The sequence below is a fragment of the Chinchilla lanigera genome, unplaced genomic scaffold, assembly GCF_000276665.1.
Source record: "Chinchilla lanigera isolate Chin_1 unplaced genomic scaffold, ChiLan1.0 scaffold00012, whole genome shotgun sequence".
Classification (NCBI taxonomy): domain Eukaryota; kingdom Metazoa; phylum Chordata; class Mammalia; order Rodentia; family Chinchillidae; genus Chinchilla; species Chinchilla lanigera.
In genome coordinates, this window is record NW_004955413.1 from 7,477,251 (window position 1) to 7,503,059 (window position 25,809).

The window sequence follows — 25,809 nt, forward strand, 5'->3', positions numbered from 1 at the left end:
CCCTGCCATAGAGCAATGAAATTGGAAATTAATAGCAAAAGAAACTGCAAAGACTCCATAAACACATGGAAATTAAATAACACCCTCCTAACAACAAATGGATCACAGATGAAATTAAAGAAGGATTAAACAATATCTACAACTAACTGAACAAGCAATACAACATACTGGAACTTATGGGATGCAATGAAAGCCGTCCTATGAGGAAGATTTATAATGGTGAATTTCTACATCAGGAAAACAGAAGAAGCACAAATAAACAACCTAATGTTGCACCTTAAACTTCTAGAAAAAGAAGAGCAAGGCAAGCCCAAAACCCATACAAGTGAGGAAATTATAAAGATCAGAGCAGAAATTAACACAATGGAGAATAATAAGACAATACAAAAAAATTAATGAATCAAAGAGGTGGTTCTTTGAAAGAATAAATAAAATTGATAAACCCTTAGCCAACCTTATCAAAAAAGGAAAGAAAATATTCAAATTCATGCACTAAGGAATGATAATGGTGAAATCAATACATATCCTGTAGAAATTCAGAAGATCATCAGCAACTACTTTGAAGATCTTTGCTCTCATAGGATGGAAAACACAGATTTCTAGATACATATGAATTACCAAAGCTGAAGCAACAAGGTATAAAAATTCCAAATAACTCAATATCAGTTAATGAGATTGAAAATGTAATTAAATACTACCAACAAAGAAAAGCCCAGGTCCTGATGGGTTCATTGCTTAATTCTACAAGAAATTTAGAGGAGTTAGTGCCAATACTCCTTAAACTCTCTAATGAAATCAAAAGGGAAGCAATTGTCCCTAACTCATTCCTGGAGGCAAGTATTACCATGATATCAAAACCAGAGAAAGACCCAATCAGAAAAGAGAACTACAGGCCAGTCTCCCTAATAAACATACATGCAAAAATACGCAATAAGATATGTACAAACAGAATGCAACAAATCATCAAGAAGATTATACACCATGAAGAAGTACGATTCATCCCAGGAATTCAGGGATGCTTCAACTTATGCAAATCAATAATTGTAATACACCATATCAACAGAGCCAAAGACAGCAATCACATGACCATCTTAATAGATGCAGAAAAAACTTTTGACAAAGTCCAACACTCATTCATGATAAAAACCCTACAGAATATTGGAATAGATTGACTATCTCAATCTGATGAAAGCCATCTATGTTAAACCAACAGCCAGCATCATAGTAAAAGGACAAAACCTGAAAGCTTTCACTGTAAAATCAGGAACTAGACAAGGATGTCCACTGTCACCACTCCTAATCAATGTAGTTGGAAACACTAGCCAGAGCAATTAGACAAAAGAGAGAATTTAAAGGAATAAGAATAGGAAAAGAATAAGTTAAATTATCATTATTAAAAGATGACATGATATTCTACATAGAAGGCTCTAAAACTCCACCAAAAGACTTCTAGATTTAATTACCAAATTCAGTAGTGTACCTGGATATACATTCAACACTCAAAAATTAATAGCGTTCCTGTACACAAACAGCAAATTCACTGAGAGAGAAATTAGGGAAATCACCACCTTCACAATAGCATCCAAAAAAATGAGATACTTAGGAATCAATCTAACAAAAAGTAAAAAGTCCATACATTAAAAAGTACTATACTCTGAAAAAGGAATCTGAAGAGGATATAAGAAAATGGAAAGATATCCCTTGCTCCTGAATTGGAAGAACCAACAACAAAAATGGCCAAACTCCCAAAATTGTTATACAGATTTAATGCAATCCCAATCAAAATACCATTGTCATAACTCCCAAAACTGGAGAAAACATTCCTAAAACTCATCCAGAGGCAGAAGAGACCTAGAATAGCAAAGGTAATCCTGGGCAACAAAGGTAAGCCATGAGGCATCACTATCCCTGACTTGAAATTATACTACAAAGTTATAGCGATAAAAATCAGCGTGGTACTGGCAAAATACCAAACCAAAATAAAACAAAAAACAGACCTGAGGATCAGTGGAATAAAATAGAAGATGCAGACAAAACTTCAAACACACCCATTTTTTCTTTGACAAAGTTGTCAAACAGGATCACTGGGAGAAAGATAGTCTCTCCAATAAATAATTGCTGGAAAAACAGGCCACTGGGTGCCAAAGACTAAAATTAGACCCATGCCTTTCACTATGCACTAAAGTAAAGTAAAAATGGTTCAAAGACCTAAATATTAATCTGAAAAACTGAATCTATTGGAACAGAAAGTAGGTAGAAATCTTGAAGGCATAAGGGTAGGCAGAGAGTTCAAGAACAGTTCCCAAACTACATGGAAAATACTCCAAAGAATCAACACCTCGGATCTCATCTTACTAAAAAACTTTTGCACATCAAAGGAAATCACCAGCAGAGTGAAAACACAACTGACAGAGTGAGAAAATATTTTAGCCAACAGTCCCTCAGACACAGGACTTATATCTAGAACATATAAAGAATTGAAAACAATCAGATCCCCCCCCACATTGAAAGTCCAAGTGCAAAAATGGGCATCTGAGATGAATATGCACTTTTCAGATGGAGAACTACAGAGAGCAAATAAATATATGAAAATATGTTCAACATCATTGGTCATTTGAGGGAATGCCTAGATTCCATTTCACCTCAGAAAGAATAATTGTTATCAAAAAATCAACCAACAACAAATGCTGGAGGAGCTGTGTGGAAAAAGGAATACTTCTCAATTGTTGATGGGAGTGTAGACTGGTGAAACCACTGTGGAAATCAGTGTGGAGTGTTCTCAAAAAATTAGAAGTCCCATTCTACCCAGCTAATTCCCTTCTGGATATTTTTCCAGAAGAACTAAAAAGATCATACCACAGCAATATATGTGCCCCCATGTTTATAGCAGCACAATTTGTAATAGTTAGATCTTGGAAACAACCCAAATGCCTATCAACCAATGACTGGATTAAAAAGATGCAGTATTTTTCTACAATGGAGTACTTGTCAGATATAAAGAAAGATAAACTTGAGAATTTTATAGGCAAATGGATGCAAAATAAAAAGAAATAAAGTAAAATAAACCTGTCTTTCATGTGTAAACATCACATTGTCTCCCTAGTGTAAGAAGCTGAAAAAGTAAATAAGATCCAAAATGTAGAATAGATATTGTGAAATAGGAAGTAACTGTTTAAAATGAAAGAGAAACTAGGACGAGAGAAAGGAGAAAAAAAAGAAGGGAAAAGGAAAAGTAAATTTGAAGAGTAAATATATATAGATAGATAGTTAAGATATATCTATAGATATATAGATAGATAGTTAAGATAGCTATACTTCTGGGGCTGGGGATTTAGCTCAGCGGCAAAAAGCACCTGCCTGGCAAGCGGAAGGTCATGAGTTCGGTTCCCGGTACCGGAGAAAAACAAACAAACAAACAAAAAGATAGCTATGCTTCTAATTTCTATTAGTTCATTGAAAAGTTTGTGCTTACATCATTTGATCATTTTTTCATGCTGACATCTTGTAATCTGAGCAATTACTTTGGAGATAACAATAAGCAATGTATTACCATTGTTACTTTCCTACTGTCATGTTTTGAAATGTATCATTTTATTTATTGCTTTTCTCTTTAAAATAACAAAGTACACTGATACATTATACATTTCTTGAGCTTTTACTATGTATGCTAGTAAATTATGTTATAAATAATATTCTTATTATGAACTATTATTTTCAAATCTGTTAAAAATTAGAATTCAATAATTCACAGTTTCAAACTATGCAGTAATTCCCCTTATTCTTATGAAATATGTTGCAAAATACCCTGAGATTGTAGATATTACTGAACCCTATACATATAAGGTTTTGTCATGCATATAATAAAGTTTAATTTAAAAATTAGTCACATGATGATCTTAATAACTTAATAATAAAATATAACTATAAAACGTATATTGTCAAGCAAGACTATGACTCATATTGGTAGATGACATTGACAGAGGAACTAAGAGGTTCCACACATGATCCCAAAACTAAACTTTGAGAAGCCTTAAGTGACCTTGATATATAGTGAGAGGTGTCACTTTAACTTAGTCTTAAACATTCAGCAGGAAAGTCTAATGAAAATAATATGCAAAAGAATAATAGTGTTGGGAGCTGCTGCAGCTGGAATTTGATCATACGTGTGAGGGCAGAACAGAGCTAGAGTGCCTCAAGAAGTTAAGCTATCTCAGTCTTGAGAAAAATATCCTGCCTGGACAATTTCAGTCATTAGTTGCTAGGCAGTATTGCCTCTTGTGATACTAACTTTGCAAGAGTATAAATAAATGCCCCTACTGTTAATGTTTGGTCCTCATGCTCATCAGGTAAGAGGTCGCCTCCACCTGACTCAGTTCTTATCATTTGTTTTCATTTTCCTCATACTCACCCCCATTCCTGGGGTACAAAGAGAGACCAGTGAGGTACACTACATAAGAGTGTAGGCTGGCTATACAAAAGGGGCTCCAATTATTGCACTGACCCCTGCTGGCAGTTTCCAGTTACATCTGTAACATCACTATTCTGGCTCTCTGAGGGTAGAGAGCCTCAGTGATGGCTGTAGAAGTTCAACAAGGATCTTTAAATTCCTTGGCTGAAACTATGATTGAAAGCCACAGAGTTCTCCATCTTCTCCTGGCTGAAACTGGAACAACTTGTGCAGCAATAAATGAAACCGTTGTCTTTTGATAAATAACTCAAATCAGGTATAGCAAAACCTTAAAACAGTGACAAATATTGGTTTTCTAGGTAACCTCCAGGAACAAGCAGGTTTAGAACCCCGCTGGTTACAATCCCTACTCCGATTTCTTAAGAAGAATGTCTAGACTTGGCTTCTTCCCTCCAATCTGTGTTTTATTCTACTTCTTTTGTTTGGCTCAAAGATGATTAATCTTTTGGTAAATTTTATTTCTTCTTGCCCAGAACCTGTCAAACTCCAAATGGTCACACAGGTGGAACCAACAATGAAAGTGTCAGACTCCTTTTACTAGGACTGGCCCACTGAGGAATCCATAACTGATAAACTCCAACATGGCTTCTACCCAAGTCCCCTTAGATTGGCTGTCTAGGGAGATCCTCAGACTGCCATCTCCCCTACACTGATACTTCTGAGCTCAGAGTAGCCAGACTCAGTCTTTGCCTCTTCTCCCCAGGGGTAGTTATGAATACTACTTCACAGGTGGGAAATGTAAAGAATAGTTAGCTTACCAGTAAGACAACCAGGTAAGAGAAGGGGCTGAGATAGAGATGGGTGACCAGCCATCTTGATAAGAATGGAAATAAGAATAAACAGTGAACTAGGACTTTGGACACGATGAACTTCCTTAGGCAACATGGAGTGAAAGGCTCACCCTACTGAAGGAAATTGCAGCCACTCCCCACTAAGCTCCTTAATTTTGAGGAATTTAAAATGAAAATAATCTGTTGTTTTTTCTAAAATTCCAGTTTTCTTTAAACTGTTCATGTTGAGGAACTGGCTTAGGGAACCCCAGTTACAGCTAGTCATTTTAAATCTACAGAGCCATCCATGATCGGTGGCCACTAAAAACTGGACAATTCCTGTGCTGTGCTTATCTATAAGGAGTGGTGGAAAGAGGGGCCATGAGGCCACTCACTCGGTACCCATCCTGGAAATCCAGGAGCTGTTGTGCTTCTGCTCAATAAAACTCTTCTAACTTTTAAAAGAAGTTATATGACATCCTCTCTTGCATGGGACAGGGGAAACTGCTCATTTCATGGCAGTTGGGAAGCAAAGAGAAAGAGGGGAAAAGACCAGAGAACCACAGTCCCTTTGCAGGACATGCCCTCAGAAACCTGAGATCTCCATTAGGCCCCATCTCTTACTGGGTCTACTACCACCTGATAGTGCCATGAACCAGGAGCCAGGCCTTTAACATGTGGACTTTGAGGGGCATTCTAGATCCAAACAAGAGCAGTGGTTAATCATAGGAACTGAAACTACAGACAGTGAATTAGGAAGGAGCACTGAATAAGTCAGATTTCAGTTACAATACAGAAAATGGGAACTTTGATGTAAAGTCTTAGTGTCTGTGGAGGATAGACTACTAGGACAAAATTAAAGAAAATTACAAATACCTTAGCACTCAAAGTATTACTACTTGAGGAAGGTACTCATAGACAGTACTCAAAGAAATGTGATTTGCAATGCAAGTTTTCACCCCGAAGAATGGATTTAGACCTTAAAGAAGACAGTGTCATTGGATTCCCCTGGGGTGAGTCAGTTCCTTGGCCATCTGAGTGAAACTAGTGAGTGTCAGGTCTCCCAACTAGGCCACCACTCACCTATACAATCCTACCCTGACAGCAAAGAAACACCACATGCTGGCTGACTCTCATACTGTCAGGGAGTGATAAACAGCAGGAAACCTTCTGGCTCCCAGACGCAAGAAGGAAAATTAGGCCAAAAGTAAAGAAACCACAAAAGACCTCCTGTACCCCAACCCCAAAAGCTCAAAATTTTCCAAACCCCCTTCAGCAGGGCCCTCTCCCCTACCTAAACTCCCAAATAAGACATACTCCCACCCCTTGCCCCTGGCCAATGGTCTGTTTGCCCTTGGCCCAACTGAACTCAGTCTGCAATATAATCCTTGCACATTGCTTAAACTCTGCTTGTCTCGGTGGGCTCAGCTGTGCCTTGGTTTCCCCTAACAGTGAGAACAGATCTCACTTGGCTAGTGACTGGCTGGCCAGCAGGAAGAACTGCATGCCACAGTGCCAGCAGGCAGAGGACAGAAGGCTGAGAAACCACAAACACAGATGGCAATAAAATCTTACTGGAGGGTGAATGCCACAGATGTCCTGTCCTGCTAACATGCAACTGGCAAGGAACATGAAAATAGTCGGAAGACAAGACAAGAAAGCACTCCTCTTTCCTGCAGTCTCTGTCCAGGATGTCTTACTGCCAAAACATCATTTAAGCTACCAAGGGAGAAAAGTACAGCGCACTAGCTCCATTGTCTCAGCAGGTATAATGCAGGATGTAGGGTAGATTTGGCATTGAGAGGAAATAAAATGGTGAACTGACACACAAGGTTACTTTACAACAACTTCACGATTGCATTATAATAGCCATTGTATCTTCCCCCACTAAGGAATGGGATGAAAAATGTCTCCTAAATCTGTTTTATTACATTATTTTCAATGGTAATTTCCATTTTCTGGTAGAGACTGTTTTCTCTACATAACGGCTAATGTCATTAGATATATATGTCCCTTTTTTTTCCCTCCACTGGACTTCAGATATTTGGGAAGATATCCTGTTTTATTAAATTCTCTTCTTTGTCTTTCTGCCATTTTTTCTTAGAAAAGATGCATTGATGGAAAAAAATTGTTAAATAATACAAATGATTTTAAATGATAAGTAATTGTATGAGTCAAGCATCTAATTATTCACAAATAGGACTGTATTTTAGAAATTTAATGATTCAGAGAAATTCTCACTACAATTCATTTTAAATAAAAATAGTGTTTATTTTTACTTGAAAAATAAATTATGTTTCATACATATTTATCTCTCTGAATAGAGATCCTCTATACTTTGTATATTTATTCTTTATATTCAAATAAATAAAATAAATGAATACTCAAGACTAATTTCATAAAATATATTTATATAAATTATAGTGCATGCAGTAGTTAAATTTGTATAACAAGTGACCAAAAGTTCATGGGCAGTCAAAGCATGGCTAATTCGATGACAGTTGAAAATTTTACAGCTCTTAAAGATGAGGAGGCTGAAATACACTTTTCCTGCCAAAGTGAGTGTTTTAGTCCATTTTCTACTGCAAAAAAAGTATCATAACACTGGGAAATTTATCATTATTTTGGCTCATGATTCTAGAAGACTGGGAAATCCAATACCGTGGTCCTGGAATTTGCTCAGCTTTTAATGAAGGCTTCATGCTTCATCATAGGCAAATGAAAAGGAAGTGAATATAAAACAGTGAGAACGCACTTCATGAAAAAGGTACTAATTCCTTTTCACAACCTAATTACTTCTTCAAATCTCCAGCCCCTCTCCATACCATTATGGCGTTTTGGAGAGGAACAACTAAAGCTGTGTCATTCTGTGAGCCTGTGAAATCCAAATAAGTCATCACTTCCAATACATAGTAGTGAGACAAGGATGGCATTTACAGTTTCCTTCCAGGAGAAAGAAACAGGCCAAAAGAATGGGCCATAGTCCTCAAGGAAGTTGGAAACACTGAGAGCAGAGAATAATCTTAAAGATTTAATTAAGAACGCTCTTTCATTCCATGTTCCGTCTCCTGGAGACCCTGGAAAGTCAGGACTCCCAAACGTCAGGCAGCTTCACTTCTATGGCTTTGCTGAGTTCAGTTCCTCCTCCAAGTCTCTCGGGCTGTAGTTGTGCATTGGTGCCTACATCTGTCCCAGCCAAGCATTACATGCTACCAGTGGCTCTACTGCTCTGGAGCTGCAACCACACTCTCTTGATTCCCCTAGTCACTGTCATAATGGAGACTGTATGTGGTAGCACCACTTCTGCAGCCAGTTCCTGCCCAAGCCTCCAGGCAATCGGATGCATCCAGCAAAGCCACACTGTCATTGCTGTTGCACTCCGCACTCTTGCACAGTTAATGCCATGTGGATGTGGATGCCACCAAGGTTTAATGCTTGCTCTTTATAGAGCTAAGTCAAGAGCTATTTCTGGAACCACCTGAGCCTTCGCTGAGTGCCACCAAAGTTTATGTTTTAAGCCCTCTGAGCAACAATGTGAACTGCCCTGGGGCTGCCTAAGTCTTCGTTCACATAACCCATGAACTGCTTAAAGTGTGGGGAGCAAAGTCTTAAGGCCGTGCTGTGCAGTGAGCCTATGTGTGATGGCCTGGACCAGTCCCCCAAAACCTTTCTGCCCTTCTAAAGCTCTGGGCTGGTGAAGAAAGGATGACCTCATAGGTCACTGAAAGGATTTGGGTGGTTTTTTTTTTTTTTTTTTTCATTGTCTTGACAATAACACCTTGTTCTTTTCCATTCACGATCATCTTTTTAGTAATCAATCACTCAGACCACTTGTGCACTGATTTTTAATCTTCACATAGCCAGACCATGACTTTTCAATGTTTTTACAGTGTGCTTTTTAAAAAAATTATAAATTCTATTCTTAAGTGTTATTCTTAAGGGTTTCCTTCCTTCTCTCGCATTACTCAAGGTAATCAAAGGTAACAGTGCAGCCTCTTTTCTCTTCCCCCAGAAATCTTATGTCATCACTCTTAAATTATGCCTAGCGCAAAGCCCCAGGACAGGAACACAAGTCAGCCAAACTTTGCAAATATGATTAATGATGTGTTTCCCTCCAGTTCTCAATAAGACATTTCTCTTTTATGTCCAAGACCTCATCAGAATGGCCTTTACTCTCTAAGATAAAGGAATACTGGATTCAATCAGCGTGTGCTCTAAGTATGCGTTAAAATTCAGGCTGAGGCCATTAATATTAGTACAGGCTAATGCAAAGAAATAAAATGCTTTGAAAAAGTATGCATCATCTTTACCATTTTCTTTACCTTACACTTGCCCTCGTCTATTGTCATTCACAGAAAAGTCAAGATTATAAAATTTTCACTTAGCCATAAGCACACATATTTTACTTTCATTTCTTGTCTGCTGTGCTGTAAAAACCTCTGACTACATCCACTTTTAGCAAGAGCAGCTCATAGCAAGTGTCCCACTCACTTCCCTGTTTGTTACCACAGAAACACTTGCGGTCGCAGCACTTCCACCACCCGGGCTACACAGGAAGGGCTTTACGCGCACTGAACCGTGAAGGCCAGCCTGAGGCTTAGCGGTCAAGAAGGCCATTTAGTAAGGCCTTGGCGGTTCTTCTCACCTGACAAAAATACTTCCTGAATGTTGCTGCGGTGTTCGTTCCCACAGGACTTGAACCCAAGGTGTTTGCAAAGCATTATAATTTTTCTTCTGCAAGAATTTTATGAGGTTGAATAAATATCTCCATATAAAGGCCGTACATTTACTTGTATAGTCAAATACTATTTGTGCATAAATTTGTGTTTGTTGTTTTATTAAAATAATATTTTCCTAAAGGAATGATCAGCAAATCACTAATAAAATTCCCATTGTGACAACTGTAGAGACAGCCCATGCTCAGCAGGAGAAATAAACTGGAGTTTCTTTGAGCATAGTGTTTCTTTGTCTAAGTAATTTTTTTAACTAATTATACAGGATTAACTGTACTGTTTTTTCTCTTTAATAATCTTTCCACACTTTGTCAGTTTTGTTAACATATTTGTGGCAAAAAGCCCCTGTGTTGAGCTTTATTATGGTATTTATTTAGGAGAACTTCTCTTTGTGAGTTCCCCATAGGCTGTAAATTGCTATTTTAATCAAATGGGGTTGCTAGAATGTGTTTATTTATTTTTATTTTTTGGTGCCAGGAATCAAACTCAGGATCTTGCACTTACCAGGCAGTCACTTGTGCCACTGAGCTATATCCCTAGGATATTTTTAAATACTCTATATTTAGAGTAGGATACTTTTAAATACTCTATTTTTACAATATTGTGTCTCTTTTTGCAATATTGGATTTGAGACAAATAATCGCAATTAAATCTAAAGCTGTAAATAAAAAAATAACTCTTCCAAGTATGTGTGATTCTTACATCCCCATAAGAAGGGCCACCTGGAAACATCTATTCATTCCCCTTTAAAAACCAATTATCTGTAAAACTATGGTTATAAAAAATGCCAGTTTCTCTTTTTTTCCCCATTCAGATTACTTTGAACTCTACACAACAGTCAAAGGAAAACGTTGATCAGCTGAAAAGAATACTGGTATAAGAATGTCAGAAAATAACACTATTCTCTTTTTTTTTCAAATTGATTTATATTCACTTCAGTTTTATTCTTGAATTTGCGCTATACTTGTTTTCTGTCACCTGAACTAAAATTACAAACTCCATTAGGGCAGCACATTTCTCTGGATTTTTTGCTTCAACATTCTGACAACCTATAAAAGCTCTTTACAAACAATGTTCGCTGAAGTATTGGATAAATTTGTTTGTTGTCCAAGTTTAACATATCACAACAGTTGTTCTGCTGAATAAAAAGGGAGTTATATAAAAGTGATATGTAGCTGGGCGTGATGGCACATGCCTGTAATCCTAGCACTTGGGAGGAAGACACAGGAGGATCATTGCAAGTTCGAGACCAGCCTGGACTTCAATGTGAGCTGAAGGCCAGCCTGAACTGCACAGCAAGACCCTGTCTCAAAAAAAAAAAAAAAAAAAAGCGATATCTATAAGGAAAAAAGATAAAAGGAAGACATAGACCTGTCGCATTCACATGCATTATATGTAAATAAATATTAACGATAAGCTGGTAATTATTAAAGCTAAATATATGATAACTCACAGAATTGATTCTTATACATTTTATATTTTAATAATGAAAGGAATATTGCACACATGTGTGTGTTTTTCTGTGTGTGAGCACAAAAGATACCCCTTTGTTGCTCTGGCCTACCTAATGGAGTATACTTGATTTTGTTCAAATTTATAAGTCTATGCACAGTTGACCTGAGCTTTAACTTTCTTCTCTGCTTATTTTCATGTAATTATTATAATCATATTTTTATAATTATTTTACCTTTGATTTAGAAATAGATTATACAATCCTATCATTTTTCTCAAAACTCTAATTGTCATCACTAGACTCACCATTTTCAAGTCTTAAGTGTTAGAACCTAACATTTACCAGTCAATGGGTAGCTACACCTTACTCATCAAATTAGACAAATTTTTTTGTGTAGTTGTAAGATGAAAGTATTGCGATTTGTATTACATTTTCTTCACAGGAAGAAGAGATGAGAATGACACTTGTGCTGTGTTTCTTGGAGATTGAAATCAACCAGACAATTCTGCTTTCAATTTTAAATTAGGAACTCAGATGATGTCTAAAGCGTTTAGTTCTGTAGAAGTCTTTTATCCACCAGAATCAGGATCTTCCTTCTCTAATCAGGTGTGTGTGCTGGGGGAGGCTGTTTTAAGCTCAAATTATGTTGCATAATATTTACATTATAAGGTAATTCTATTTCTTAAGTGTTTGAATAGAAGTGCTGATGACCAAGAGTGCTTACCATTTCTGAGGTGTATTCTACGCAGCATCCAGTGATACGTAGTTAGAATACTTATTGAAGAATCAGAAGTTCTGATGTGGCCATAAGGACAAGTCTTGCCTCTGATCATAACTATACGAATGATTCTTTACATTTGAAATTAGACAGAGTGAGTTTCATTGTGAATTCTTACATGTGTTTTCTTTTGGAATACACACCATACAAGATTAAATAAGGAAATAAGTCAGATCCATTTTTTCTAAATACTGTGATCAAATATGAGTAGTTTTATTTTTAAAATGTAAGTCCTATGCACATTTATGAAACAACTATATTTTCCAAGAGCTCTGCTAGACATTGTAAAATATTAGTTGTATATTATCATATATTAGGTTATGTTTGTTCATGACGAGGGTGATGAGAATTTGTTGCTCTTGATAATGGTGATGATATGGACAAAAGTTGAATTAAAACATGATGGGTAAAAATATCCAATAAAAGTACATATATCTGTCATGAGATTATCTTGAAAAGAAGCCAATTATTAAAATAAAATGAAAACTATAAACAGAAAACTACATTTGTTATTTTGTGTCAATGATGTCAGATGTCCTTGATCAAATTTCCTAATGCAGGCAAATTTAAAATACCTATCATATACTTTGTGACATGTTGAAATAATTGTCCATTATCTCATGACCAACAGAAAATTATAAAAGTATTTTTATTTATATATATATGAATTATCTCCATTTTTTATTTTTTAAAGCTATATATCTGGAGACATTTTTTGTATGTCATCTTTCCAATCAAAATATTTCATTTAGCCACCAAAATGACCCGTAAAAAATAAATGCTTAATTTTATTTTTTTAGAACTTTCTGTGGGTGGAAGACTTTAGACTCATCTCTAGGGCAAATGTACAATCATCACCCCATACTGGGGCTGATTTGTGATTAGAGGCGTCATCACTGCCTGGGTATGTACTTCTATGTCAATGTCTGCTTCTGCTTTTGTATGTTTTTAAAGTACGCAGATTTTATTTTAAATTAAGTCTTCAAAAACTGAAGTGATTTTTCTCTCATTTCATCATCTACTATGGAAATCATTCACAGTTTAAAGTAACTTGAAGTAGTGAAATGCCACTAGGATTTGGAAGCAGAAAAACTGAATTTTAATCAAATTTTACCACTTTTTGGCTCTGAAATAGGAGCAGTCCAGAGCCCTTCTACTCTTTAATTTTTTCTAACAAATAGTGAAATAAAATATGTCATATTTATCTTAACGAACATCTAAAATATTCAAATCAAGTTATAAAAAAATTGAAAGTATTTTTATCCTAAAATTATTATATATTACTCATAATTAACAGCATTATATTAATCAATATGATTTTTGCCATCTTTAATATTCAATTTCTTCATCCATGATGTTATATCTACCATCTTTTCTTCAGATTTAGTAGTTGCATTATATGTGTGCAAGCAATGTTGAAATTTAATTTTTAGGTTAAAAAAGATAACTAGTATTATATCAATTATTAAAGGCTTTTAAGTATTCAATAAATTATTAATAATCTAATGGAGACAAATAGTTTATTTGTTTTCTTCAGAACCAGCATTCTTCTTTTTTCTTTATGCAAAAGTTTTAGAACCCATTTTAGATGTTGTGTGTTCTCCACTATCCAGAAAATTAGACACACAAGTATTTACTAAATATTTCTCCACAACTGATGTCAATGAGACTAAGTTCATCATATTTTATTTCATTAAAAATATTTCTAATGGAATGTGTTGATATTTTTTATTTACTTTCTTTCTCTTGCAAATTAGTAATCTCAAGTGCAAAAGCTAAAGAATTTGTGCACTATCAAATTAATAAATCAGTATCTATGATGTAAATATATGTCTCTGTCCTTTTGCCCTTCTGCCCCTGTTTTTCTACCATACAATCTTTATTTTAATGTTAGATCTCATTAACTCATATCCATTAACTCATTTTAAAAGTAAATAAACTCTTTCTAAGAATGCTTTTGACTAGAATAATTACAATCTTAACCTAGTATAGTTAAACCGAACCATACTAATGAAGTAATGTAAAGCAAAGGTATTTAGCAGTGTTAGAAAGCTGGAAGACAGACTTTCAGAGATGAGAAAGGAGTTCAAGGGACGAGGGGGGATGGACAAGGGGAAAATAAGGACAGAAATAGTCAAAATATGCTCTGTACCTGTACCAATCTTATTATTGGATTACCAATGTGCACTAATAAAAAAAAATTTGAGAAACTTTTCCAGATGAAAGAAGGTAAAAAAAGCAACAGCTAAATGCAATCAATGGTCTGAAGCTACCTTTTGGCATGGGAAAATAAAAATCATTTAAAGGATATTATTAGGACAATCAATAGAATTTATACAGGGAACATGTGTTAAATAACAGTATGGTACCAATATTACATTTCTGGTTTGACTATTTTGCTTTGGTTATATAAGAGAATATCCTTTCCTTGGCAAATAGTATTCTGAAGTGTTCAGTGGTCTCTAAACACATGAGACTTTCATTTTACCGTCAAAAGTTACAGAAGGGACAGAGAAAGACAGACTGACAGACAGAAGCCCCATTGGTGATTCTAGTTAAAAATGACACAGATATTGATATTGTACACAAATTTAAAACTATAAGAATGAGCTTTTACAGCATACTGCAGCGATATATGCACACCCATGTTTATAGCGGCACAGTTTGTAATAGCTGAATTGTGGAAACAGCCGAAACATCCATCAGCTGGTGACTGGATAAAGAAGACGTGGCTTTGTTTGTACAATGGTATACTACTCTGCCATAAAGGATAACCTTGAGACATTTCTAGGTAAATGGATGGACCTTGAGTCCATACTCTTAAGAAAAATGAATCAGATCAGTGTAAATACTGCATTATTTCTCTGGTGTGAGAAACCAAAAGTGTAAATAAGGACCAAAATGCATAACAGGTATTGTGGAATAGGGGGAAAATGTTCAGATAGAGAGGGGAACAGGCAGGGCAGGAGGAAAGGGAAGAAGGAAAAGTAAAAAAATGGAAACAAATCTCTTGTAAATGGGGAGGGGAGAAGGGGCTGAAAGGAGTGTGGGGGAATGGGGGAAAAAAAGAAACAAGTTATATGATGTACAGATGCTAACTCTACGATGAAAGTACTCATTATACATAACTAAAATTTATCAATGAAATCTGATTGGAAACTGTCAAAGAAAAAAAAAAGAATCAGTAAAACAGAAACAAAGTTTTTAGATTAAACTGTCAAATAAATATTGCTATTATATTAAAAAAAGAATGAGCTTTTAATCTCCAACAACGACCCTCTCTGTATTATTAAACTGGAGGTAGCATGGGGAAACAAAAAGTAATTACTATAGATTTTTCTTTCAAGCTTTCAATCCAAATAAGAATCTGAGGATAGTTCCAGAAATGCGCTAGTTTCCGTTGGCAGGTAATCTGCTCTTCTCTAACTGGTCTTCAGACACTGCCTCCTACTGCTCACTCTGTCAGAAGCTGTTGATGATGAGTCCTTTTGGAAAATAGAACATCTTAAAATGCCAGATTTGCATGTCGAAATAAAGGAGATGCAAAGAATGAAGGCTAAGCGAAACACAGTGGATCAAAATTTTCAAAAAGGTAGCCTATGTTATACTTTAAAACGGACATTGGTGGAAAGTACATTCTGGACGTGTCAGGTTGAATGTAAAGATATTATGGCCTAAGTGACAGAACTCATACTGGCTTGAACTGTTTCACTCCAGAGATGAGAAAACTGCAAAATTATAACCTTCAGCGAGCAACGTATGATACTTCTAAACGAAGGCAAAAACATAAATCTACACTGATTACAGGCACACGTAGGCAAAATGGTAAGTCGAATATTCCTTTTGATATTTCTCAGTGTACTGAGGTGAATTTTGGAAATTATGCGATTAAATTAGCGACATTCAGTTTATTTTATATTCATGATGGAAACGGAGAGATGACATTTACTCTAAAAGAAACCTGAATATATAATAAAATTAGAATAAGTTAGTCTTTCGGGCCCCAAATGGGTGAGATTATTTATCATAATAATTACAACGGAACAGGAGATTTGAGTAGTCATTGAGTCATTACCTTTAAGAAACAATAAATAGGAACAGGAAATAGGAAAAAAGAAAAATTTGAAACTCTCATAAGTACCGTTCTTAAATGATGTAGAAGAAGTGACCTGACGGCTATTTACAGAAATGTTTCTGAATATAATACAGAAGATAGACCTCAAATGTCTCTTTCCAAGTTGGTTATTAATACTACAATTTGAGAAAGCTGATGCCCAAAAGCTAATATCTATATCACCTTCATCTACTAATTTTGATTATAAAACTAAGAACTGAATTATTAAGAAATGTCATTACAAGGGGGTAATTTTAAGAATGTAAATATGGCATATATTTTAATCAAAAGAGAAAGGTAACATTAATGTACAAATAATGTTGAAATGATATTGGATAAAAATCAACAGAAATCTTTTTTTTTTTTTTTTTCTGGTACCTGGAATTGAACTCACGACCTTGTGCTTGCCAGGCAGACACTGTGCCGCTGAGCTAAATCCCCAGCCCCAGCAGAAATCTTTATATATATTTATACAGAGATGATATACACATTAAAACATCATTATACCTACCATAAAATGCTAGAATTTTCATTATAGTTATAAAAAGACAAATATTTTTTTTACTCTTGTTTAATATTAATGTTTTTCACTGATGTTAAGTAACAAATCAAGAAAAATTGGTGTAAAGCTAAAATTAAAAGACAAAATTAGTATACCTTCAAAATGTATTAAAGGAAATAAAATATGGACGTATATTTTCCCTGAATATTACAAGCAGCAATAACCCTCGCATGAATACTTAGTGGAAAACTAAGATATAAAAATTGATTGTCTTCTTAACTATAAATATGATGGAATGAAATATATTTTCACAGGAAAAAGTATAAATAAACTTTTTAAATTAAAAAAGGCTAAAAATTTATTAATTTGGATTTCTATTAAACAAAGAATAAATATGCTGAATGAAATAGAAATCATTCAAGAATAGAAGTCAATGTTTGGCAGACATAAATCATTTCTGTGTATCTATAGTCAATATATCAATTTTAGAATTAGCATGTCCTTGGAGAAACTCACTTTAAAGTTTGTATGTCATAACTAAAGTGTAATTATACCTAAAATCACTGGAGAAAGAAATGTATTAAAACATAACAGGCATTATTAAATATTCAGGCATTTCATAAAGGTAAATTGTACACATAGTGAATGGGCATACTGATTTAATAGAAATAAACGAAGTACACAGAAAGATATACAGTACTGTGTGTTAAAAATGGTGTATTGTAGTCAGTGAGGGCACATTAGTTTATCCAGCAAGTAGTTAGAAAATTTCAAAGCTCATTTGACAAAATAACTATAAACTTGATCTCCTGCCAAACATAATTCTCATACACACACAGACAATGACATCAAATGGATCAAGTAAAAAAGAATTTATTTAACATTATCATGGGGCATGGGCATAGTTAATTTCATTAACTCAGAGTAAAGAGTATTTATTTATATCTATGAAACACAACCATAAAGGAAAGTTTGACGAAGTCAACCACAGAAAAATTAATCATTCAGCCCTTTGAAGTTATCATAAATAAAATTAAAACTGAAATGGTATCTGAAATGTATCTTTGCAAAACATATGGTGAGGAATGGTGTCATACTCCCAGTCTAAAAAATAAGAAACAAAATAGTGACTTAATAATAAAAAGCAAACATCTCAGAGAAATAAAAATAATTACTCATAAAGATGCAGCAAAAAATACTTTTAGCTTATTTTTGCTACTGTGCAAATTGGTATAATCTTTTTGGGCTGAAATTTTCAGTCACTGTAAAAACTGACCTTTGACTCAGTAATTACCATAGCAAGAAATCCTCCCAGAAAATAACTAACAAATATGTCCAAGTACATATGAAAAAAGCAAAAAATAAGACAATTTAAATATCTGTTAAAAAAATTAAAAAGTCTTTTGCCAACTAAATAAAGTTTGCCCAGCTAACAGGGAAATACAATGCAATTACTATAAAACTTGACATCTTCATAAATCATGATACAGCTTAATCACCAAGATATTGTGTGAAGTGAAGGAAATTTCATGGAATATTTGTGTAATTTTTTAAGTATGGTTTTAAGAACTTGGTTGAAGAAGTTGCTTATACTTATTGCATCTACATAAAATAATAAAAATTAGTAAGAGTGATTTATTTTAGAAGATGACTAGGGAACTTGTAAAGAATTACAGGAGAAAATATTCCTTCTTGTAATCTTATCTTTTAGTCATTTTTAAAGTGCTTAGGTAACCTGCTGCGTGAAAGGCAATTAAAACAGAAATGTACTGATGCTTCTCTCTCATAAAAAGCACCCTACTGTTTACATGAAGCACAAAGAGACCTGGGTCCTTCAGTCTTCAACTTTGTCCTGATACTATCTTTTCTTTGACAGGGACTCCATTTTCTCTTGGTCATATCCTTGCTATAGCTATAGCGATCCGTTTCCTTGTTATGTTAGCAATCTGGGCTGCCGTATTCACCAATTGTAAGTTACAACCAAGAACTAGATTGCAATGCTTAATCAGACAATTATAATGCATTACTTTGATTAATATTCAAAAACCCATAAACTAGAAATTAATATTCCTATATATTTGCCATTAGTCTAAAAAATTATCAATTGTTTTTGCTTGAACTATGTTATTAGTAAAAATTATATAATAATTTTAATGATTATAATTATTTTGATAGCATTAGTCATCCAAGGAGTTTCATTTCCTTCAATGGGTAAGTGAACTTTATTTAGTCTTTTGAAGCAAAAGTTTTCATATCTGGATTTACTGGGGTATAATATGTACCCAATGTCATTAAATAGAGAAAAGAAGTAGTTGATCTTTGTCCGCATTTCCCGGTGGTTTTATATTTTTAAACAGTGAAGGAGAACTTGTAAAGAATAGAAAATCATTAGTTTGGGCGTCTTCCTTCCCATGAATGTGTAAAGATGGGGCTTTGGACATGACCATGCATTAGTTTAGTTATTTGGAATTTTGGAATTTAATGGGAAAGGCATATAACTCTTCTAGATTAAATACACTGTTGTTTAGACATGCAGAGAACTAATAATATATTCTCTATATGTTTCTAGAGTATTACTGTGGCCCATGTCCTAAAAACTGGATATGCTATAGAAACAGCTGCTACCAATTTTTTAACGAGAGCAAAAACTGGTACCAGAGCCAGGCTTCTTGTCTGTCTCAAAACTCCAGCCTTCTGAAGATCTACAGCAGAGTGGACCAGGTGGAGCAATTGCTTTAATCCTCCTTTATTAAAGCTTAATACACACATTAACTTACAGGAACTTCAGCCTGCAGTGTAAAGGAGTCGCTAAGACTTAGATCTTCTGATGCCCATCCCAAATCTTCCTGTGCTAAAATTAAGAAACTTCAGATATTGTGCATGTGGTGCTTAGGTGGGGATTATGCTAGTTATGGGACAAAATACATTTTCCCCAATTTCAACAAGGAAAGATGGGTATGTGTAGCTTTACCTTTATATTTTCTGAGCGCTGATCTTATTTGCACTTATATGTGGTTTAAAATAGGATTTCCTTAAGTTGGTGAAGTCGTATCATTGGATGGGACTCGTACAAATTCCCAAAACTGGATCCTGGCACTGGGAAGACGGCTCAGTTCTCTCCCCAGATCAGTAAGTCTCTGGTGCACTAGGTTTCTAGTTGTGGGTCTGCTTTTAAATTATCCCTTTGCTCGTTTATCAATCACATTTCCTTTTGCATAGTCCCAGGCATTTCCATCCTCTAAGAGATTTTGAAATAAAATTTAAGCTTTAAATTGAGAAGACATACATTGTATTTCAGTTATACTTCAATATGGATTTTTTTGAATGAAAATAAATAAATAAATTGAGAAGACGGTGCTACAGAACAGTCAATATGAGTAATACATGAATGAGTCACACAGATTGCTTAGTACATGCTAAGTAGTGGGCAAAGTAAATCTGATCATATGAGCATTTTACACATAAGAGAAGGAAGGTAGATTACAAATTCTTTATTTATTTATTATTAAATCTGTTGAGATATAATTAACATGCCAGAAACTGATCATATATAAAGTGTATATATGGATAAGTTTTTATAAATGTATACATTCATGAAACCATTACTAACATCAAAATAGTTAGCATATCTATCACCTGCAAAACTTTTCTTTAACCTCTGTAATCTCTTATTGTGCCCCTCCTTGTATACTTGTTCTTGTTTCTAGGCAACTAATCTGTTTCCTGCTACTATAGATTGGTTTGCAATTTAAAAGAATTTAATATAATTGGAGTCCTGCAATATTCACTCATTTTATTTTGCTTTATTTTTCTTCCAGTATCAGGAATTGAACTCACAACCTTGCGCTTGTCAGGCAGGCGCTTTTGCCACTGAGCTAAATCCCCAGCCCCGCTGGTTTTATTTTTACACTTAATTATTTTTAGAGTTAGTCATCTCAAGGCATGAATAGTTTTAATTTATTTTTATTCTCTGGAGACATTCAGCTATAAATGTAGCACAACTTGTCTGTCCTTTTGTTTGTTGATGTATATTTAATTAGTTCTCATTTTTGAACTGCTGTAAATGCTTGGTTTTGTTCATTTGATTATTTTTGATAAAGGTATCAGTTATTTACATAGAAGTATTGAAAAACTATAATTATAGATATGTTTATTTGTAGTTCAAATAGTTTTAGTTGAATATACTTTGAAACTCTGTTTTTAGGTATAAAAATTTCAAAATTTATATATTCTTCATTATTTTATGGCTTATCACTAAGTAATGAGCTCTTAAACTAATATGTTGTGCGTTGAATTTCTACTTTTTCCAATATAAATGTAGCTACTCAAATTTCCTTTTGATTAAGGTTATGTGGTATATATTTTTAAATTTATAGGTACTTAAATTATGTGACTTTATATTAAAAGTGAGTCTCGTAGACAAAGTACAGTTGAAGTTCACTTTATTCATAAAATCTGATAATTTTATGAATTATCACACCACACCTGGCTCTTTTATAGTTTGTAAAAATATTTTAATCTATGTTAGCATTTTTCTCTTGTATCAGTTTACTAGATATTTTAATCGTTTTTAGACTTATTCTAGTTTATTGCATATATGTTTCATTTATCCATTGATATATCACTCATGTGTAAGATTCTTACAGTAGTAGCTTCCATTTTTCCCTTCTCAAAATGTGTGCTACTTTAGCCATACATATACCATTATGTACTTTATAAATTTCACAGTACAGTATTATTAATTTCATTTAAGCCATCAATTATATTTTAAGTGCTTTATGTATTAAGGAAGAAATATAAATGATATATTATGTCACCACTTCTGGTACACTTTGTTTTTCATAGATCCTTGTTTTTGTCTGTGATATCTCTTCCCTTCTTTTAAACTTTCTATGAAATATGAGTCATACAAGATGGCTAGTAAAACTAAGCACTCTTCAGACTCAAGGTGAATGCTAGGTTCTGTTCCCTTTAAACCTCTCTGTTGGTTTTTGAATAGTAGTTATCTTGTATACATGCATTAAAACATGTCGCACTCTGCTAAATATTCAAAGGATCCTTCTGTATGGTTTTGAGTTTCTTTACTTGTTCAACTCTTTAATTTTAAGTTTAGTCTCTTGGAGTTACAGTTACCTTGGTCTTTATGGAGCCATATATATGGCTTCAGGTATTCCATATATCCTTTCTGTGTAGCTTGCTCTTTCCATCACCCAGAACATCTCTGCATGCCAGGGCTAAGCGACAGCACCTTAGTATTCTCTAGCTCGTGAACCTAACATTCATCTTCTGGGTGAATGCTAGCATATCTCTCAAAAGAGGTCATTTCTATCACTTGAAAAATGTGACCCATCACTACACTGCTCAGTAACTCATCCATTCTGGCACAAATATTGAGAAAAAGACCCATCTGACATTTTTGCTTTTCCTGTTCTTTGGTTTCATACTATCACAAAGGAACCCAGTTTTCTAGACTATAAATACTTTAAAATATTTATTTCAAGTGTATAATAGTTATTTGAATATCCAATTCTATAAATTATAAAAACAATAAACACATTAATTCTAATGTTGGGTCAATTCCTTGATTAATTAATTCCTACCTGTCAGACACCCTTGTTCATATTTTATGTGTATCTTTTCATATCTACCCTTAACAATTCTATATTAGCAGGTAGTAATTTTACCGACTGCTAGTAAGAGACAGAGAAAGAGTATTATTACTAATTTAAGCCAGAAAATTGATCATTGTCAGCACAGGGTTTTAGATCCATATATTTCTGATTCTAGCATCAGAATTATCATTAAGTGACTGAAAAGAATAGTCTTTCCACTAATTTTTCAATTTACTTTGGTACTTTAATGACAAATTGGCATTGACCAATGAACAATCTGTTGCTATCATTTGTAGTAAATTTTATTTAAATTTTCCCTCGTATTCATAGTAGTGAGTACTATCTTGCTTCCTCGTGTAATATTTGTGATTTAAAGGCCTGAGTCTATCTTAGAATTAAATGCATTTTTGCATTACTTGAGGTTTTAATTTTATCAAGAGGTTTTGTTCTCTGGAAATACCCATAAATTTTGTGTCATATCATCTCAATATTTTCCTATTTCAAGTGCAAATAATCTTTTCAAAAGCAAAACCATTAGCATACTAATTTTTATTTATTTATGTAGTAAATATTGTTGAGTGGATTCAGTTTTCAGGACCTGGGCAGATACGAGTGGAGATGACTACACCCTAAGTCCTTCTAGAGCCTCAAACTACAGTCAGAGAATAGTTATAAACAGCGAGGTTGATGCAGTGTAATCAGGGCTCTAGCAGAAGTGTAAAGAGAGTTGTATGGCAAAACAGACACACAATCGAATCAAAGGAGCACGTGAAGAAAATGAAATTAGAAAAAATGGTTCTATTATTTCTTTGCAGTGGAGAACATTCACAAATATCTCTTCTAGATTTTTTTTAAAGATAAAAGAATGAAAACATATTAAGAAACACACAGACATTTACCAAATAACACAAAAGCAATACAAGCAATATAAAAGTTCAGACAAGGTGATAGGAAATTAACAATGGTTGTCGTATTACATATTGAGATCTTCAAATTGGTTACTCAGGTAAACATAGACATGTAAGATTGATCAAACACTTAAACATTAGCTGTTCCTTTCAATAGAGCAATAAAAGTCAGTAGCAAAATATAGAATAACTTGTTAACTACGGTGCTACAGGACTCCAAAATGATAAATGCATGACATAAGGAATATGATAACAATTCTAATTTGATCAGTATATAGTGTATACATGTACCAAACCATCAAATTGCACCTCAGCAATATTTACAGTCATAAAATGGGAGCAAAACGTAAAAAATAATGAGACTCTAAAATGCTTAGATTGAGACACTCTCAGTGCAAATACTAAAAATCTCTTAGAACTTTTTATTCCTATAGTGGCCAATTGTTTCTATTGTACATGCAAAATTTCCTCCTTTTTAAAATATGGATAATATCAACCCATGGTCTTTTTTTGGGTCAGTTTCATATTGAAGAAACATTATCACCCTTTCTTGAGTCTTCTAGTTCTGACCTGTTCTTAGAAGAAAAAAGCCCAATTATTATTTTCAGGAATATAACTCCAAAATCTAAAGATCTCTGAGAGAGAGGGAAAAAGAGCAAGAGTGAGAGATAGAGACAGAGACAGAGACAGAGATGGAGAGACAGAGAGACAGAGAGGAAATCAGAGATAGATACATAGATATAAATATAGACATCTTTCATGGAATACGTACACAAAGGGCAGCACGCACAAACATGTACATGCCTGTTCATCTGTGTATATACTTACACACATATGGATTTTAAAACATTTTCATTTCTTTACTGAGTAAATTTGCATACTGTTGGTGTTCTTGAGGTGTTGATTCCAAGACTCCTCCCCACTTTGCGTGAACACTGACATCAATCTGCGGGTGCTGAAGTCCCCTTTGTAGTGTGTGCACATGCCCTACACACATCCCCCTGTGCATTTGAAACCTCTACAAGATACTCATAACACCTAATGAAATATATGCATACTAATGTTATGTAAGCAGCTGCTCTTCTCTATTATTTAGGGAATAACAAAACCTTTTGAAAGAATCCGAAATACGTGAAGGGAGAGCACTATTAACAGAATACACAGATGGAGAGTCTATAATATAGCAGGATGACTACACATGAAGAATATTTTTTGTATTTTTGCACAAAACTCTAACTGATGAATTGTAAAGTGAATTTTAACTTCATTTGCAAATATTTGTTTTTAACTAAACATTTCAGAGTTTGTATTTTATTCAGGTACATATATGAAGAACTTCAGACTTCAAAATTGGATGATTTCCAGTGTATGAAGAAAATAGTGGCACATAATTTATAATAGAACACAAGTTTTATTTGCATTATCTGACTATGTTCTACTTTTCAAGTCTGTGAGTTGGGAAGGCCAGGCATAGTCACAGAATCTCCCAAAATATCATTTACATTCTTCTACTTGAAACCCTGTAAATAATATTTCATTTTTATACTCCTGTATAAACAAAACCATGGAAGTAATTGTAATTCCCTCTCTCCAGACTCACACTGGTGGAAATGCAGAATGGAAGGTGTGCTGTCTATGGTTCAAGCTTTAAAGGCTACACAGAAAACTGTTCAGTCCCCTACTCATACGTCTGCATGCAGAGGATTGTGTGAAGACTGATTTTACCAGCTCAGCACAATCTAGGAACAAAGGGTACAGCAGGAACCAAAAGAGATTATTCTGGAGATGGAAGATAGCTTGGATTTAGCTTTCCCAGGTCTTGAACTTGCTGGCTACCTCTCACCCTTCCTTTTTTGTTATTTCTCCATTTGGGGTTGGGAATGTCTATGCAGCGCCTATCACACCACCGCATTTTAAAATCATATGCCTCATTTTACTTGACAAGTCCACAACTTGAAAAGAGTTTTGTCTCTCTTAACCATATCTGATTTAGATTATATTTGGATGAAACCTTGGACTTAAAATTCTAAAGAACTGATCCAAGAAAGAGTCAAGACTATTGAGATTGTAATTATGTATTCTTCCCTATGAGAAGGATTTGACTTTCAGGGTTCAGTGGTAGAATAGTACAGATGAATGCTTGTGTTCCTCCAAAATTTAAACTTGAAGCCTTAACTCCAAATATTATGATACTAAGAGGTAGAACTTTTGAAGGTGGTTTCTGTTAAGAGGATAAAGCCAACATGGCTGAGATTAATGCCATAAAAAAAGGAACCTCAGCGATTTCTCTCATATTTTTCTATTTATCAAGTATTTTTCTATTTAAGTACAGGCTACAAGAGGACTCTAACCAGAACCCTGCTATGCCAGCACCATGTTCTTGCTGTTTTTCAGAACCATGAAGAATAAATATCTGTTGTTCATAACTTGCCCAGTCAATGGTACTTTGTTATAGTAACCTGAATAAACTA

General features: G+C 34.4%; 1 protein-coding gene across 3 annotated transcripts; it reads left to right on the forward strand.

The window, feature by feature from the left end:
• The first annotated feature begins 11,907 nt into the window (after nt 1–11,907).
• Nucleotides 11,908–25,764, forward strand: LOC102005691 (NKG2-D type II integral membrane protein). 3 transcript variants are annotated; one of them, XR_260066.1, is made up of 10 exons: nt 11,908–12,030; nt 13,003–13,106; nt 15,640–15,794; nt 15,920–16,027; nt 18,695–18,787; nt 18,994–19,029; nt 19,388–19,539; nt 19,844–19,947; nt 24,933–25,154; nt 25,671–25,764. XR_260066.1 is itself a non-coding variant. In XM_013511691.1 (9 exons), the coding sequence occupies exons 3-9, from the start codon at nt 15,713–15,715 to the stop codon at nt 25,048–25,050; spliced, it is 693 nt and encodes a 230-aa protein (XP_013367145.1). In that variant the 5' UTR covers nt 11,908–12,030; nt 13,003–13,106; nt 15,640–15,712; the 3' UTR covers nt 25,051–25,764. The 3 variants fall into 3 exon arrangements, 2 of the variants coding, with proteins under 2 accessions (XP_013367145.1, XP_013367146.1); XM_013511691.1 differs by having other exon boundaries at nt 24,933–25,764; XM_013511692.1 differs by lacking the exons at nt 11,908–12,030; nt 13,003–13,106 and having other exon boundaries at nt 15,478–15,794; nt 24,933–25,764.
• The last annotated feature ends 45 nt before the right edge of the window (nt 25,765–25,809 follow it).

Coding starts and splice junctions, on each gene's coding strand:
- LOC102005691 (XM_013511691.1), top strand. CDS start 15,713: ATGCCAGATTTGCATGTCGAAATAAAGGAGATGCAAAGAATGAAGGCT. Junction 15,795..15,919: donor GGATCAAAATTTTCAAAAAG/GTAGCCTATGTT, acceptor GTTTCACTCCAG/AGATGAGAAAACTGCAAAAT. Junction 19,948..24,932: donor TCAGTTCTCTCCCCAGATCA/GTAAGTCTCTGG, acceptor CCCTCTCTCCAG/ACTCACACTGGTGGAAATGC.